General features: G+C 42.8%; 1 protein-coding gene across 1 annotated transcript; it reads left to right on the top strand.

Annotated features, from left to right (window-relative positions):
- The first annotated feature begins 48 nt into the window (after positions 1-48).
- Positions 49-18,184, top strand: LIX1L (limb and CNS expressed 1 like). Its single transcript, XM_019739865.2, has 6 exons — positions 49-431; positions 8,332-8,495; positions 10,887-11,027; positions 15,161-15,256; positions 15,579-15,656; positions 15,992-18,184. The coding sequence occupies exons 1-6, from the start codon at positions 140-142 to the stop codon at positions 16,232-16,234; spliced, it is 1,014 nt and encodes a 337-aa protein (XP_019595424.2). The 5' UTR covers positions 49-139; the 3' UTR covers positions 16,235-18,184.
- Positions 18,185-18,371: the final 187 nt, after the last annotated feature.

The raw sequence follows: 18,371 nt of genomic DNA, 5'->3' as shown, positions 1-18,371 counted from the left end.
GCTCGTCCCCGCCCCCGCTTGATTGACGGCTGGGCTCCGGCACCGCCTTCAGTCCCTGGGCGCTAGCTGGCGGGGGTGGCTGGGACCGTTAGCTCGCCAGGCTGGCAGGCTCCCGGCCGCTACTCCACTGGCGGCAGGGATGGAGACTATGCGAGCTCAGCGGTTGCAGCCTGGAGTGGGCACCAGCGGGAGGGGCACTCTGAGAGCCCTGCGGCCTGGAGTGACTGGGGCCGCGGCTGCCCCCGCCACACCCCCCGTGGGCCCCCCGCCGGCCCCACCGCCCCCCGCACCGCCCCCGCCGCCCCTGCTCCTGTCCGGGGCCTCCGGGCTGCCACTGCCTCCCGGCGCCCCAGGCAGCCCGGCAGTCCTGCGGGAGGCCGTGGAGGCCGTGGTGAGGAGCTTCGCCAAGCACACGCAGGGCTATGGCCGAGGTGAGTGCGGGTCTGGCCTCCTGCGGGACACCCTCTGTACGGGAGCCTTGCTCCCACAGTCCTCTGGATCGCTTTTCCTGGCGTAGAGCCCTCACATGCATTTCCTTTTGGGGAGTTTCCTTCTGGGCTACACACACACACACACACACACACGCACGCGCACGCACACACACACACACACACACTCATACACACGCCTAAGCCTCTCACCCCCTCCCCTTTATTGAGTTACTACTATTTTCTCCTGGGATTCCTTGTTACAGATAGAGCCCTCTTCCCAACCTTTTCTCATTCAGAAATAGAATCCCTCCTGTAGCGGTAACATCTCTCTGCCTTTGAGGACGGCTCCCTATTGTGTGGGATCCTATCCTTTATCTCAGATCCAAGACGTTTCTCATCCATACCGTCTCAGTCTTTCTTCTGTGATCTCAGCAATTCCTGGATTCCCCTGTACGCTGACACCATCTCCTTGATTTCTTAATTCTTTTCTTACTTAGCGTCACTCTGAACTTTCCAATGCAACTTCAGATTTACTGGGAAATCGGTAGTGCCTTCACAAGTCACTTATAATAACTTGTGTTTTTAAATCTGGACCCATACTATTGAGCTCACAGCCTCTTCCTGTGACTTAGTACCTCACTTTGGTGTCTTTTTAAGTATGGAGCCTCTCAACTCAGGCCTGTCTGTCTGGCCCTGTTTTCCTGGCCCTTGCCCAGGAACTGAGGATAAATCCCAGGCCTTGGCTCTCTCCATGTTAAATTCTGTGGAAATGAGCCAGGCAGAAACCCGATTTCCATTAGAAATGTTCATTTTAAAGATGCCTAATTTCTAGGGCTTCTGAGAAGGGAGATTTGAGGATTTTCTTTGTTGTTTTTGTTTAACCAGTGTGGCATTTCCTGAGTTTGAGCTCCAGATCTATAGTGTAATAAGGAATATATAGTGAGGGGTGTGGTATATAGAATTTAGGTCTGGAATTTCTGAGACATCACTCCTCTCTGGTTGGCCAGGTCCTGCCTGACCTGGAAGTGACTATATCTTTACCTTTCTAGCTTAGTAATAATGTAGAGAAATGTTACAGGGCTTTCTCTATAGACAGTAATTTTTTTTTTTCCTCTCCCTAAAAAAGTGTAGTGAAAAGAGCACACACATGGTTTGGAGTCGGACAAGTCTGGATTAAATCCCAGATGAAATTTCTGTCACTTGCCAGCTATGTCTTTGGGGAAGTGACTTAACCTCACTGAGCTTCAGTGTCCTTGAGGGTTATGGGGATTAAATGAGATATTGCACCTGACTCTTGATGGGCACTTGAAAAAATGATGAGTGTTATCTCAAATTAACTGGTTCATAGTTCCTTGGGAAGAACATGTCTCATTTTGTCCCACTCTTAAATCCTGACAGTGTAAACCCAAAGATTCCTATGAAAACAGATTTTTAGATCCATTTTGTTATCTGTGCCCAATGATATGTTTACCGTCAGTTTCCCTTTGTTCAACACTTTGAATTCCTGCCGTGGGGCGGTCACTGTGCTAGGTGCTGGGAATACAAATGAGTATGATTCTGGAATTCGTCAGGAGGGAATACAGTTGTTTTTCTAGTTTAATTCCTACATTTAACAGGGTTGTGATGGAGCTGCCATCATCTATTGTCCTACTGCTTCAGATTCCTTTGAGACCAAGGGAAGGTCTGCCTCAAGGAGTAGCCAGGAGTGGTCACTCTAAATGTGAATCCTTCCTCTTGGAAACTTACAGGCGTTTATTAAAATTGTAGAGGAGTTACCCTTTTTCTTGTCTGTGTTACCTGGAAAGCCTCTGGTTTGGCGTCTAAATTGAGTGTCCTGTAAAAACTTTTTCATTTCCTCAGAAAAGATGAGGGAACAAGGGGATGGAACTGACAAAGAGCAATCAGTCGAGCTTCAGACTCTGCGGCACGTCTCTCTTCCAACCTCCTTACCTCCCACCACCGTCCTCATTATTTTTGAGTTTCTCATTTCCAGTCTGGGTGTCCAGCCAGTACTTTGGGAGAGTTTGGCAGATAGTTCAGCTTCAGGCAAGCAGAGACTCTCCCGATTTGGCTCAGAAGTCCTTCACCACATGGAATCACTTATTCTGCTTCGATTAATAGGCAAAACTGCCACTGGCATGCACCCACATACCCTTGTGACTGATGGTATGGTATTTGGGCGCTGGCTCTGCTCCCCTGAATATAATTTACTTTGGTCTTTGCCCAGACCATTCCCCGATCCAGCAGTGCTTTACTGCCTCATCTTCAATTCACATCCTTCATCTTCTGACTGTGCCAAATTCACCTTTTCCAGCCGTGGTCTTTGGCTTTACCTCCACTCATGTAGGATCTCAGCATTTATATATTTTTTAAAAACCTTCTGTTATTTCACCTGCTTGTCCTATATCTCCCCTCTCCCCCCCCACCACAATATCCCTGCCCAAGATACACACATAGCTCAGTATGTTGTAGGATCGTAGTTTGTAGTGCGTGGGATTTGGAATCAGGGAACCTGGCCCTGTCAAGGAGTGGCTGTGTGATCTTGGATAAATTGCTTAATCTCTTTAGGCCTCAGCTGTTCTGCTCATTCGTCTAACGAATATTTATTGATCACCAGCTGCAGTGGTGAACAAGACAGACACTTAGTCCCTATCGTCATGGAGCTCACAGTCCACTTTACAGAGCATATGCGAGGATTAATGGCGAAATAAAGCAGGGCACTACAATAGAAAGAGAGCTGGCTTTGGAGGCAAACAAATAGTGGCTCTGAATCCTAGTTCTGCCACTGTGGCCTGTCCTTAGCTTGTTCACTTTTTGTAAAATGGATAGTAGAATACCTATCTTGATGGGTTTGTGTGGATTAAATGAGATAATGAAAGTAAAGGCTGCAGCACATAGCACTCAATGAGTCGTTGCTATTATGCATTTGGAAATGCTTTGCAGACTGTGCACATTGCAGCTATTGTTAGCATTACCATTCCCTGTACCCCGTTTTCCCACGTGGCATTTAGTCCCCTTCTCCTAATGTTTGACAGCTGGCAATCTCTAAACTGGCATGAATGAGTTTCCTTGCTAGGTAACTTCTGCATTGCCCTATTCAACCCTGTTTTCTTTTTAATTATTGCTCTCCATGTTTATCACAATATGGTTATGTGATTGGAAATTCTGCCCAGCTTTCCACTAGGTTGAACAAGTGAAGCTTGTGAGGCATTTTCTGTTCAGTTGTTCCTTTTCCTCAGAATCACAGAATAGCTTCTTTGCCTGTAAGTGACTGTGGAGTTAAATTGATTGGTCTGAATAGTTCCAATTTTTGGAATGTTGCATTACACCCTGTATTAGTTTCCTGTGGTTGCTCCAACAAATTATCCCAACTTTGGTGGCTTAAGACAACAGGAATTTCTTCTCTTGCAGTTCTGGAGGACAGAAGTCCAAAATCAGTATCATTGGGCCCAAATCAGGGTGTTAGCAGGTCTGTTCTCCCTGCAGAGCCGCTAGGGAGTAATCTGTTTCCTTACCTCCGCCAGCTTCTGGTGGCTGCCAGCAATCCTCGGCTTGTGACTGCATCACTCCACTCTCTGCCTCCGTGGTCACACTGCCTTCTCCTCTTCTGGTTTCATCAAATATCCTTCTCTAAGGACATCTGTGATTGTATTTAGAATCCACCTGAATAGTCCAGGACAATCCCCCCATTTTAAGATAATTAACTTAGTTACATCTGCAAAGTCTTTGCCACATAAAGTCACATTCACAGGTTCCAAGGATTAGGACATGGGCATCTTGGCAGGGTGCATGATTCAGGCTACCGTTGTCCTTTCCCAAAGTCACTGTCACTTTGCAGTCCCTCCCTTCCAAAGATTCTGTGTACCTTGGGCTATTTGGGGGTACCTTCTACAAATTGAAGTAGGAAATATCAGTGAAATATTGTTAACCAGCTTTTCTATCTTCAGAATAACGTGAATTAAGCCAGGATAGTTTATTCAGCCATCCTTCACCAGAGAGAATCTTCTCACTCACCTTTCCATTTCATTATCTATTAATCCATTCTCCTCCACCACAAAATTATTTTTATGATATAAAATGTTAGCTGTAATTTCCTGTGCTGTTGTAACATTTTTACTCTGGTAGATATGCAATCTGTCCCTCTCATCCCACTTAGACAGTCATCTAATATTTTATCTCCCAAGAGCAAAAGTGAAATTATTCTCCTTTTGTTGCCGTTCAGCGTCATGGTACAAGTAATTAAATATTCCTCGCTATCTCGGTCTTCCTTGTTCCTTTAGCACAGCATCCATCAGTGACTCCCAAATAGCAATTGCAGCTGTCAAATATGGATGTCTTAGTCATCACGAAACTCCTACCTCCTGTTCTTTAACCATCCTTACGTAAACCATTAGATCCACGGTTCCTCACTGAGAATCTTCTGAAAACTATAGGCACCACCCTCTCCCCACACACATATAAATAGTCATATGCACACACACATAATTTTGTTAGAGTTTTAGGGGACTTTGGAACCCCCATGAAGCTCATCCTTGCACGACACCTTGGGCCCTGGGTTAAGATTCCCAAATTGAAAAAACATTGGCATCAGGAGATGTACATTCATGCCCCTAACTCTGCCACCGCTGTGTGACCTCACGCAAGTGTCTTACCCTTCCTTAGCTTGAGTCGGACTAGATGACCTCTAAAGTCCTAAAAATTAATGAGGCTATGAGCATTTTTATATGCAGATCACAATTAATTGATTTTTTTCCTGAGCACGTACCCAATTTTCCATTTTATATTTATATTTGTGAAATAAGGCTCCCTATTTCCTTTGCCTTTAAGTAATCATGAAAAAAAAATAGTCCTGTACTGGGTGCCAAAAGGGATTTAACTGGATATAGAATAGACATATGCTTTTTAGTGGGACCTTCCCCATTATAGCGGTCTCCTCCCTTCCCTCTTTATTTCAATATTCTCCCTGTTGTTTGCATGTCAGGAGAGCTGTCATCCAGTGCATTGTGCTAAATTGTCTCAAACAGAGAACTGGGGCTGAAAAGATCTCAATGGAAAGAACAAAGATGGCTAAGCGTTCCGGGCAGCAGTGACCTTTGAAGAGCCCCTGCCAAAACTAAGGGTGGGAAAGAGAGTTTCCTTTTCATGCTGTCTTTTAATGGAAGAATGAACATTCTAAAAAGTCAGTTTAATATAGGGTGTTAGAAAAGAGCTTATGCTGCTTTTCAAACTCTGGCTGGTACACGGAGGCCTTGCTCCAGTTACAGAACAGGTGAAATAACAGTTATAAGTGACCACTAGATTTTTTAACACCTTGCTGGCAGGGAGTATGTGTTATTTATCTTTGCATCTCTGATGTCTGAAATTTTTGTGCTATTGTGTGCTCAAATTTTTGTTTAAAGTGTGTGTGGCAGCCATGCAAATGTGCTGTTCCCATCTCCTGGGGCAGGGAGCATAATTGACTGACAGCTGTAACCTGCTGTCCCCTCTAGGTCCATCGCCACTTGTGCACTGAGGCTGCCTGTCCTACAGGCTGCTCCCAGCCAGTGACTGAGCACAGCAGGGGTTCTAACTCGGGCACATCCTGGTGAGATGTGGGGCTCCTTTGGCTTAAGGACTTCCCACTGGCCTGGCCAAACCTTTCTTGGAACAGCACATCTGCATGGTTGCCACACACACTTATGCAGTCTCTCGTATCCAAACCTCTTTCTTTCCTTCTCTCCTTCCACAGGCGGCAGACCTTCTGCATGGTCTGAACGCTCTCCCTTCTCCTCCTCCCTCCCTCATAAATCCCTTGCATGTCTCCCTCATCTTAATGTCTTCTCCTTGGCAGACCTGAACTAACACAATATAAAAGAATGAAGGAGTCCTCATTGTAACTGAGAGTAGAGAGTGGTCATGTTGGAAGAGAGTGGAGAATGCTTGTGATAACTTCCTATGAGGCTTTAGTTAAAGCCGTTTGAAATGTTTGGAACCTTCGTCAAAGTGATCCTTTCCAAAGGCAAACTGACATCTTCCTTCCTTCCATTGAAAACCCTCCATTGCTTTCCATTGCTCTTAAGATAAAGCAAAAACTTTATTTTGTAAATACTCTGACATGGCCTCCAAGGTCCAACCTGGTCTGGTTCCGGCTTCCTTTTGCAACCTCATCTTACGTTACACTTCCCCTCACTCTCTCTTTTCCAGCCACACTGGTTCCTTTATTCACCATGCTCCCTGCTGCTGCAGAGCCTTTGTACACGCTGCTCTTCCTTCTGCTCGGAGCACTATTCTCTCACCTTCGCCTAGTGAATTCATATTCATAGCTACGCTTATAAATATCACTTCATCAGGGCAGCTTTATTTGGACCTTCTTAACTAGGTCAGATGTTCCTCTAACATGTCCCATCACCTAGCCCTCCTTTATAGCACGTATCACACTGGCTACTTTTCATTTGTGCGAGGTTATTTGGTTAATATCTCTCTCTGGCTTTAGACTGTAACCTACATAAAGGAAAGGAATAGTATATGGTGTTGCTCATGATTGTAGCCTAGCACCAGTACAGAGTCTAGCACACAGTAGGTACTCAATAGATATTTGTGGAATGATTGAGCCCAAGTATCGGGGGATGAGGGGAACTGTTCTGGAATACAGTGTCAGCTCTGGAGTTTGATTTTACCCTATCTACAACTAATGGGTTAGCCAGTTACTGTTTCATGGATGCTGGCAGAAGTCAAGAGACTTCTGGATCAGAGACAAAGGACTTTATTACTTATCACAGCACAGCAAGTAGCATGAGCATCATGCTTGTTTGTATCGGTTCCCCTTGCCTCCCAAGCCTGATCTGGGGGCCTCAGGCAGACGCTTGCACAGGCCATGAGTTATGTTACACGAGAGGAACACTAAGTTTGGGGAACCTGACATTTTATAGCAAACAGTAAGCAAGCTTGTGACCTATCTGTCAAGGTTTCTTGCTGCAAACACAGCCCTGAGAAATGGCCCAAATAAAGAGCAGTCAGGCCCTTGAAATCTTGGCAGACCCTGCAAGATGGAAAGGAACACAAGAGACCTGTGGAAGAGTATCTCCCAATATACAGTTTCTCCAAAAATTATTTATGTCTAGGGAAAGCCTCAGAAGAGAAATTCATTTCTCTCTGTCTTTCCCTTCCCCGCTCCCTCTCTCTCATACATAGTATACACACAGTATTCCAGGATGGAAAAGAAACCTGGCCATGGATTTGCTCACCAGAAGGATAGGCTTGAGAATAGCTAATAAGACCGTATTTCCTTGAGTGGCAGTATTGCATAATGGTTAAGAACATTGACTCTGGAACCAAGACTGCTTGGGTTTGAATTCTTGCTCTGCTACTGTCTAGCTGTTATATCCTTGGGCAAGTTATTTAACCTTTCTATGCCTCGTTTCTCTCATCCGTGAAATGGGGATAATAAAAGTACATGCCTCATAAGGTCGTTGTGATTAAATGGGTAAAGCACTTAGAGAAATGTGTGACGTACAGTAAGTGTTCAGTAAATGTTAGCACTTATGATTGTGGTGGTGATTATTATTTGAGGCCAGCTGACCAATTGTGGAATAATCTATTTGCACTTCATCAGGCAGTGATAATGGCCTGCTGACTTTGGAAACTCTGCCTCCAACATTTAAGTTATTCACCTTTGGTGTCTAGGACTCATCAAAATGTGAACTAGAGAGGTGGGGGAGGAGGGCAGGCGTCCTCTGCTCTTCCTATGCAATTACTTAATTACAGTCTAGGTTTGTTAGTTGTTAAATGCTTTCAAATGGTGATAGGTAGGGAGCTAAGGAGGGTAGACTCAGTGTAGGTACCGGTTACACATACTGTGTGGAAGCAGAGCGCCCCTGAGAGGTGCTCTCATTGCTGAACTTCACCACTTCTCTTTTTGTAGTGAACGTGGTGGAGGCACTTCAGGAATTCTGGCAGATGAAGCAGTCCCGGGGGGCTGACTTGAAGAATGGGGCGCTCGTGGTTTATGAGATGGTTCCCTCCAACAGCCCTCCCTATGTCTGCTATGTCACCCTGCCTGGGGGAAGTTGCTTTGGGAGTTTCCAGGTAAGAGTTGTGCCGGTAATGGCTTTCTCCATCACTTTGGCCATTAAATCTCTGTCTGAAATCACATATGTGAGGACCTGAACCAGTTCTGGGCACATCATTCTGGTAAGCAGCTGTGGTACATTTGACCACAAAAGAACCTCAGTTCCTGCTTTCCTTTCAGCCTCCAATACCGCAAACCCACTTTGAATGTGGGCAGTTATGAAAATGCCCTTACTTGGTATATCAGACTTCCTACCCCATATTCTGATCTGGCTTTCCAACTTCCTGCCATCTCTTTTTGAGGACACAGACTAATACTCCTTATCTGTCCTTTTTCATAGGCAATTACTAAGGAAAGCAATGTTTGAGTTCTCTAAGAGATCAAAGGGGAGGTACCAGGTGGTGGAAATAGTACTCATATAAGAATTAGACCCAAAGTCTCATTTCCCTGACTTCCATCAAAGCAAGTCAGGTAACTTCTCTGGGCCTCAGTTTCCCTACCTGTAATATGAAGGAGATAGGTTAGATCGTGTCTGAAGTCTTTCTAGTACTAGCATTCTCCAGTTATACAAAAGACCTGTAATACATGATGATGAAAAGAGAGGTGACTATTACAGCGTAACGAGAAATTTGACTAGCGTGAATGTTGTCATCAAAAACAGATTTGTCACGTTGCAGATAGGAAGATAGCTTTCCGAAATGTCTGGGTGGGAATTTTGAGGAGAAAACAAAAGCAAACGCCCGCTATGTGCTTCCATCGCACCTTGAACTTCCCCTATCATATCACGTATCACAACATATTGTAACTGATTGTTTCTCTCTCCCAGTGGACGATGCTCCATGGAGGCAGAGAGAATGTCTGTCTTCTTCCTTGTTCAGTTTTACATTCCAACCACCAAACTCACCACCCAGAGTGGTCACTTAATAAATCTATTGCACGAATCAGTGCCATCGCAGGTCAGTTCCTTTCTCAAACACAAACAGTCCTAAGGAAGCTTCATTTCAAATCAGGTGACTAAGTCTTTTCCCCTCAGAACATCAGCTCTTTCAGAGAAATAAATAAATGTCCAAGGATGACTAATGTTTATGCTTTCTCTTCTAGAGAATAAGATCTTTCCTTCCTGCTCCCACCTCATCATATTGTTGAAGAAAGATTTGATTATTTTATGGTGATGCTCAAAGCTCGACCATTATAGTAATTTGATTTCTGTTATTTCCTGAAAGAGTAGAATTATCTATCATGGCCCCTTTTAGTTGCTCTCTTTTATATCCACTTCAGCAGGTGACATTTCTCCCGCTGGTTTTCTTCACAGATAAACCTTTTCAGAAACAGCACTATACAGTAGAATGGGCAGCGGGTTAGTAAATAGAGAAGTAGAAACAGAGAAATTGAAGAAGCAAGAAGGCTTAGCATTAATGTGCCAAGTCCATATGCCGTCTCAGAGAGACCGGTCAATTAAAGGAAATTGGGAACTATTGATATTAAGGATGGTTAAGTAGCGAGCATATCCTGGTCTACTTTTTAAAACTGTAATATCACTTTTCTTCCTTTTCTCTAATCCTAATCATAAACGACAAAGGGCACAGAGGCCTTTGAAGCAGCCAGTGAAAATGAATTATAAAGGAATACTACGGTGCCTAGAGATCTGAAGTCGAGTTATTTAAGACCTCTGAAAATCAGACTTGTTCTGTGACACCTACTCGTGTGCTGGATACAATGTGAAAACATGATTTAAAACTTTTTTTTTTCTTGCTTTCCTTGGGTCAGCTTTCCTTCCCCAAGCCACTCCTTGCTTCTAAAAAAAAAAAAAAAAAAGGCTACCAATTCCTTCTTCAGACCTTGGATTCTGCTCAGGGATAGCTCCTTGACTCACTACATTATTGGGGGAACTGCCTGCTCATAGCTAAAAATCAAGTCCAAGAATCCCAGATGGGTGCTTTTGATAGAGACTTAGAGGTCTCCTCTATAGAAGCAGCCTAGATGCAGCTTTGTTCTAATCTTAGGTTACCTAGAGGGATAAAAAAAAATCTTTCCTGTCCACAGAACAAGAAAACAAGATGCAGATTTCTAACAAGCTGGCCAGAATCTGGCTTTTGGTAATTAATTCTGTTGACAGTTGAAACGGGGCTATTTTTCATATCCAATGCTTATATGCTGACTTCAGCAGCCTTCCTCATTCTGCATTTGAGCTACAGCCATCTCCAGTGACTTAATGACTTCAGGATGTTGAATCAAAATGATGTTTCCAAATGCCCCGACCTTTTTACAATAAAAACTTTGGAGGCGGTGTTGAACAAACTGAGTTAACCAAAGAATGTCCAAGTGTCTTCTGTCCCAAGTGTTTCCCTCCCATTGTTCCTTTTCTCTCTCCGATGCACACATATTTTCTTTCTCTCTACCTTCCCTAGTTTTGCCCCACAAAAGCTGAGGCCCGGCGGAGTGCTGCAAAGATTGCACTAATGAACTCTGTTTTTAATGAACATCCTTCCCGAAGAATCACTGATGAGTTCATTGAGAAGAGTGTCTCTGAGGCCCTGGCATCTTTCAATGTAAGTTACTTGGAGTTGGAAGGAAGGAGAGTGGGGATGGGAGAACTGGCTGATTGGGAAGTCTTGTTTTCTTTCCTATCTACATCTCTGTTCTTTCTGTTTATTTCCCCCCTCTGTCAAATCTTTTGTGTTATATGCTCCTTATGTCTCAGTCTCTATTCTATATATGTGTTTGTTTTTGCTGTTATGTTGTCTCTTGATCTAGAAACCTTGAATCAAAATTTATGGAATTTTAGAGCTATTCCAAAATAAAAATGGAATTTTGCTTTTCCCAATTTTGGTTGAAGACCGTAGTCCCTTCTTCCTTCTCTGTTCTGTTCTTTTCTTTTCTTATATGACTGTTTTTATGGTCACTTGTCTCCTGCCTCCATTACTTCATCTTATGAATAAAGAATACTTTATAATACAGTGTCTTGTCTTTTTTCCTTTCTAGGAAGGGGGAGGATAATTTATTTACTCTCTTTAAAAGGAACATGTGCTCTTTCAGATGATGACGACAATGATGATAGCCATAGCGAATCCTAACTGAGCATTTACTTTGCGCCAGAGACTATGCTAGGGATTTATATGTATTTTATCTCATTTGAGCTTCACAACAATCCTATGAGATATAAATACTATTATTACCCCTGTTTCGTGGATGAGGGAACTAAAAACACAGAAGTGAAGTGTTTACCTAAAGTGACAGAGCTAATAAGTGATAGAGCCAAGACTGGAACCCAAGGCAACTTACACGTTTTTCTAGCTTTGGGTACATCTTAGAAGTTAACACTGCCTTCTTCTTTCTTCCCACAAGTTCACTGACAGGGTGATAAAGCCAGACCAGTTTTCTGTTCTCTTTGCATTTAAGATGTAATGACATATTCTGCTTCAGTTACGTGTTTTGTGGATTAGTGTTGAATATTTTAAACCATACGTTACCTAGGACCCATCTGTTTTTCTCCCATTACTCTTTGCCCCAGTGAGCAGTGTCTGCAGGGAATAAATACATTTTTATATTAATCAAAGCCAATTAAAATGAAGAAAGTGCATTTGTCACCCTTGTCACCTAATATATTATAAAATGAAATATTAGTTTGGATCATAGAAAGTAGTGGTTATGAGCATGGGCTCTGAATTCGTTGTTTTGGAAATTATGGTTCTACTAGCGATGTGACTTTGAGCAAGTTACTTTATCTAAGTCTCAGTTTTCTCATCTGTAAAATAGAACCACGATTATACCTGTCACATAGGATTATTGGATAAAAGAGAACATATTCAAGCACTCAGTACATGTTATCTATTTAGATGCCTTTGGATGCAAGTAATAGAAAATCTCACTTCAAATTGACTTAAGGGAATAAATAAAGGAACTGAATGGATAGGAAGTCCAGAGTAAGGCACATTTCAGGGCTGGTTGAATCCATGGATCAAGAATGTCATTATCTACTGTCTCAAATTCTTTCCATCTCTCCACTCATTCATCTTCTAGATACTGGCTTTGTCCTTGGGCTGGCTCCCCTCAGGGTGCAAGGTGGCTACAGAATTCTAGACATTAAATAGCTATAACTACATTCAGAGACAGAAAGAGACCATCATCTCTAGAGTCTTTAGTAGAAAAGAATCTTTTCCCAGCAGATCTCCCCCTTCTACTTCCCAGTGGCCAGAATTCCCACCTTAAAACCAATTACCAACTCTCCCCCCCAAAAAAAAAACACAAAAAAACCAAATTACAGGCAATTGCCCTATGGGGGATTAGGATTTACCCACTGGAGTTAGGATAAAATCACTTCCCTGAGGCACATGGGAGATGAGTAGACACTAGAACAAAATTAAGGTTCTAAAGAAAGGAAAAAGTCAATAGATGTTGGGTAGGTCACCAGCAGTGTCTACTCCAAAGTACAGTAAAAGTAAAGAAATAAAAGTAAACTGTTATTATTCTCATGCCGCTATTCCTCTTTGATTAACCCCCCAAACTGAGAACTTAATGGATTTCTCATGAATATCCCAATAGAATCCCCCTTCTCCAGAATAACAATTTTCATTTGGTCGTAACCATGGGGAAAGAGAGATGACCACATTCTTTGCTTTTCGCTTTTGTTCTTTATAAGTCCTGAATCTGACACTATCGTATACTGTGTCTTGACAAATCACCTAACCTCTGTGGGTCTGAGTTTCCTCATTGGTAAAATAAGTAGGTTGAATTAAATGAACTCTAATTCCTTTCCAATTATATTCGAATGTGCTTACCACTTATCAAGTATTCTGTGATTAAATGCTTATTGAACAGATGGAGTTCATTTATAACCATGTTAGGTGTAGAAGTGTTATGTGAGGTAGAACTTCCCGACTGATGGGTCATGCCACTCTGATGTACTCCAAATGGGTTACAGATGTGCCATAATGTTGATCCCCTCCACTCTCAGGGGACAGAGCAAGGCCTGGGGCAGACAGTCTCCTCTGCCCCACAGCCTCCACTGATAAGGTGCTCTGCCAGCACCCTCCTCTCTATACCCAGCTGACTGTACAGATATGATCATTATTTTCTATGTGTCATATCATGGACAATTTTGGAGGTACTGAATAAGGTATCACTTTGGACAATTCTAGACAAAAATGAAAATTGTTGCTTGCTTCACAGCCTTAACTCCTAATAGTGAAGGTTACCTTTGTCCTTCCTCCCTCTGGCTTTTCACTTCTAAATCCCCCACAAAGATTAACTATGTGCGGCATGGTTGTTTCTCATGAGCCACAAAAACCATATGGGTTGCTCTTGAGTAGTTCTGACTTCTTGTTGATTCTAGCACAGTGAGAACAAATAATAAGTAATAATAGTAAGTGGTATATTTATGGTGGACTTATTAAGTGCCTGGTGTTATTTTAGGTGTGATACAAATACAGTAAAACCCCATTGTAATGTGCCCCACAATGTACCCAATTTGGATATAACTTAATTGGTTCCTGAACTCTACCCTGTCCCCTTTCTCAAAGATAGCAGAATAAAGTTCTTATCTTGGGAGGTTGGGGTGTGGTGTGGAAGTAGCTAGAAAGAGCAGGCAACTTCTGAGGGAACAGGAGGAGGAAGTTGGGTCCCTGTGTTCCCGGTAGTCTCCTGGCCTTATTTTCCTTGATCAGGTTGACAAAAATGTCACCAGTAAACCAGAAGAGACTCTTCTTTTGGAAGTCCCAGCCAGCCCCAGGATTTGGAATTATCCTCATTAATAATAAAACATCACCAAATAGCACCAAACCAGAGCCTACACCAGAACGAATTTCGGTTGTGTAACTGGACACCAGGTCCAGTACAATAATGCACCCACATTTTATATGATCGGTGTTTTTAGACCATATTTATCACTTTTCAAATTTAAAAAAGTTAAATATATTTAATTCTCAAAACAATCCTATAAGGTAGATCTATAATTACTCCCATTTTACAGATGAGGAAACTGAGGAACAGAAAGGTTAAATGACTTCACCAAGTCCACAAGAGTAGTAGGAGCTCCAGTCCATGCTCTTAACTTCTATATGGTATTGGCTCTTTGTGCACATTAGGCTTGCAAGTAGGACAATGTGTCTTAATTCTACCCCTGCAGGGTCATGTCACCAATAGAAGACACATAAGGCGAATGTCTAGGAGGCCAGACTGCTACCCAGAGCTTGCCGTGCTTATGGGTCCTACTGTCTCCCTTTAAAATGCATTTGCTCAGTTGTCCTCTAGGCTAGTGCAATGAACTCACCATGTTATTTTGGCTAAATCGGGGCTCTTCTCCATGTCTCAGTGTTCCCCACTGCAAAATAAGGAAAATCAGGTTGACCTTGCTCTATCACCCTAGTTACAATGTGCAATGACTTTGGAGTCTTCCAGGCCTGCACTGACCAGTAGAATAGCCGCTAGTCACATATAGCTACCGAGGACTTGACGTGCTATAAGCATGAAAGAGACACCATCATTTGAAAAGTTGGTACAAGAAAAACAATGTGAAATATTTCATTAGTATTTTTATATTAATTACAGTTGAAATAATATTTTGAATACATTGGGTTAAATAAAATATGCTATTCAAATATATTAATTACATTTTTGTTGGACAGTGCTGCTTGAGGTGATAATGCTGATTGAAAATCTATCTTTTGCTTTCCTCTGTTACCAGGGCAACAGGGAGGAAGCTGACAACCCAAATACAGGGATTGGTGCCTTCCGATTCATGTTGGAATCCAACAAGGGCAAGTCGATGTTAGAGTTCCAGGTACGATTTCACCTCCTTCCCTGGCTCTAATAAATCTCATAACGTGTCAGCGTGTGTGTGTGTGTGTGTGTGTGTGTGTGTGTGTGTACACGTATGTGCCTCCTACTCATCCCTTATACTTTGATATTCAATTGCAAAGGAAGGGAAAGAAGCTGTTAGAATATTTTTCAAAATATAAATACCTTCCTTCCCCCCAGGGGCATATCAGAGTTGGTATACGAGAGGCCTCCACAAATACATTTTGTAAAGGTGACCCCCGTAATTCTGATGCAACCTCCCAATATAAATCACTGTCCTGGCACTTCTTATTTTCTTCCCCCAGGAGTTAATGACAGTTTTTCAACTGCTACACTGGAATGGCAGCCTTAAGGCCATGAGGGAAAGACAGTGTTCTCGGCAGGTAAGAGATCCCATGGGTGAGGGGAGTCTGGCAGAAGGACTATTTTGAGGTGGCTTTTGTGTTAGAAATAAGCAGGCCTATGGATACCAGGTTATGAATATTGAAAGCCTGACTTAAAGTACCCTCTTCACTCTTACTATCTTTCCTATTTAAATCTTAGCTGTGAGTCTTTTCGGCCTTGCTTCCCGCTCCAGGAAGTTTCCCTTAAGAATCTTCTTAGAGGACTTACGTTGACTTCAGTTAGGACTCCAAGGCTGAGTTCCTAGTCCCACTTGGGTCAATGTGGTATGAACCTTGACCTTGTCGGTGACCTTCACATTCCTCTCCCCCTCCAGGAAGTGTTGGCTCATTATTCACACCGGGCTCTGGATGATGATATTCGCCACCAAATGGCATTGGACTGGGTGAGCCGGGAGCAGAGCGTGCCAGGTGCACTGTCTAGAGAGCTGGCCTCTACTGAGCGAGAGCTGGATGAAGCCCGGCTGGCAGGCAAGGAGCTGCGCTTCCACAAGGAGAAGAAAGATATTCTCATGTTGGCTGCTGGGCAGTTGGGCAATATGCATTCTTCCAACTGCTAGGCCTCCACCCACATACTCTCCGTCCTCTCCAGGCCCTTTTTTATATGTCCTTTCTAAGACTTAGTGTGATTTCTGTACATACTTTCTCAATTTTATACTTTAAAATATAGAGATATATATATGTGTATAAATTCTACACCTGGATTCTACACCTGGATTCCTATTTGCTAAGAGATCCCTTTTCTTACTTCTAGTTTTTGGATGTAGTTTAATTTGAAACATCTCCACACCACTTTACAAGAAGAGTAGTCTGTCTTTGGAGCTTTGTTGGCTCTTACACTCCTAGTAACTATGTAGTCATTTCAGTAGCATGAGATGGTGGACTAAGTGTTCATGTCTCCTCCTTTTAAAATTCCAGGGAGCTTGAATAAGGGCTACGTGCCCCCCACCCCATTCCTGCTTTTCTTGGACTCAAACAGGTTATGATGAGTCTGAAGCCTTTTGCTTTGGTTTATCTTGAGTTGGGCCTACTTGGTACAGAATTGTTCCTCCAGTAACGGTATTTCCTAACTTACACCACCCCTCCCCACCACTCCCTTACTCCCCTCTCTGACTCCTATTGGTCCTTCATTTTGAGGCTTCTTTACTTTATTATTTGGAAGGAAGTGGAGATATGCTTTCTCGTTTTTAAAGCATTCCTGAGAAAGTGCCCAGGAACAAGAGGAAGTATAAACACAATGTGTAGGGGTTGATCACCTAAGTTGCATCTGGGGCATAGATACCATACCGGTAGTCCAGATGTCTGGACGTACTCTACACTACAGAAGGGGTCAGGGTTGAATTTGCTTGTTTTCAGTATTTCACTTTCCCCACCTCTTCCTCCTCTGCTCACACAGCTTAGTTAAGCCCTGTATTTAGACCTTCCTGCCTGCAGAGATTGGTAAAAGTTAAACCTATTTCCCTCTTCTCTCTCCTCCCATCATTTTGTTCTTTGGAAAAATGATCTGTCCTATTTGGAGAGGGCCATGTTCCTCTCTCTGCCATGAAGTTGCTGCTGTCTACTACCTTAGATTCACACTTGTTTTCTCTCCTCTCTGCCACACTATCAGAGCATGAGTAGATCAGGAAAATCAGTTAAGACTTTGGCATTATGGCACTTCCTAATTGGAACCTTGGGAGACTGCAGGAGGGGGAAGAGAATCAGTAATCAGCTATCAGTGATTTGTTTTTAATACCGTTCTCTCTGCCCACCTCTCTCCTGGGTGGAAGAGGAGAGATGGGATCTGGAGTACAGCGAAAGCATTCACCTTTGGGAGTATTTTTTGTAGGTCTTCTAAGATATAATTCCCCCTCGTTTCTGTAGTCTCCTTTATACTATAGTATAGCTCAATGCACTTTCTAACCTGAACTTGGGAAGTATAATGTGCTTACAATTAGACTTCCCATTTCACAGTTATACACTTTGCTTTCAGAAATAGGTTAGGAAACAGGCCACAGTTTGTTCTTTTGGATCAGACAGGGACAAGATGGAAGTCAGCTTTCTTGCTTTTGAAATCATCTTGGTGACCAGTACATATGGGATCAGAGGTAAGGACTCTAGCAACAATTGTTATTAGTTCTTGAAAGGGACTTCTTTGAATTCTCCACACCCCTTCTCTCTATTCCATGAAGCACATGTAGGGTTGGAGCAGAGGCTCCTAAATTAAAAAATAGGTGGATCTATTCAGTTTTTATTGATATTTATAATCTGGAAATCACAAACCCTCATTTCTCCTATGCTCCTTTCTCGGGGAAGTGTTAAGGGGTGTGAGTTGTGGGAAGAACTTGGCCTTGCACTTCTTGGATTTGTTTTTCTAGAATACCAACAAGTAAGATCTCAAAGGACTTGAGAAAAATTGTTCCCTGATCTGTACACTTTTGCTGTTAAAGATTTTACTTATCTTTTTAGTACTTTCTATGTATTTTATATGTATAATTTTATACAATTAAAAATAGATTTTTGTCTAGTGAGCCAGATTGACTCTTTCTTGAGACCTATGTATCAGAGGAGCTCGAAAATAACCCTTTCTCTTACATATAGGTATACTAAAAAAGAATTTTTATTAGTATTTTTTTGGGTGGTAGAAATAAAATTGTACTGCTGGGGAAAGACATTTTGCCTCCCCTTCTCCAGACATTTGAGGAGCCTCGATTTTGT

Source organism: Rhinolophus sinicus, linkage group LG14, assembly GCF_036562045.2.
Source record: "Rhinolophus sinicus isolate RSC01 linkage group LG14, ASM3656204v1, whole genome shotgun sequence".
NCBI lineage: Eukaryota > Metazoa > Chordata > Mammalia > Chiroptera > Rhinolophidae > Rhinolophus > Rhinolophus sinicus.
This window is presented reverse-complemented; position numbering and strand designations above follow the sequence as displayed.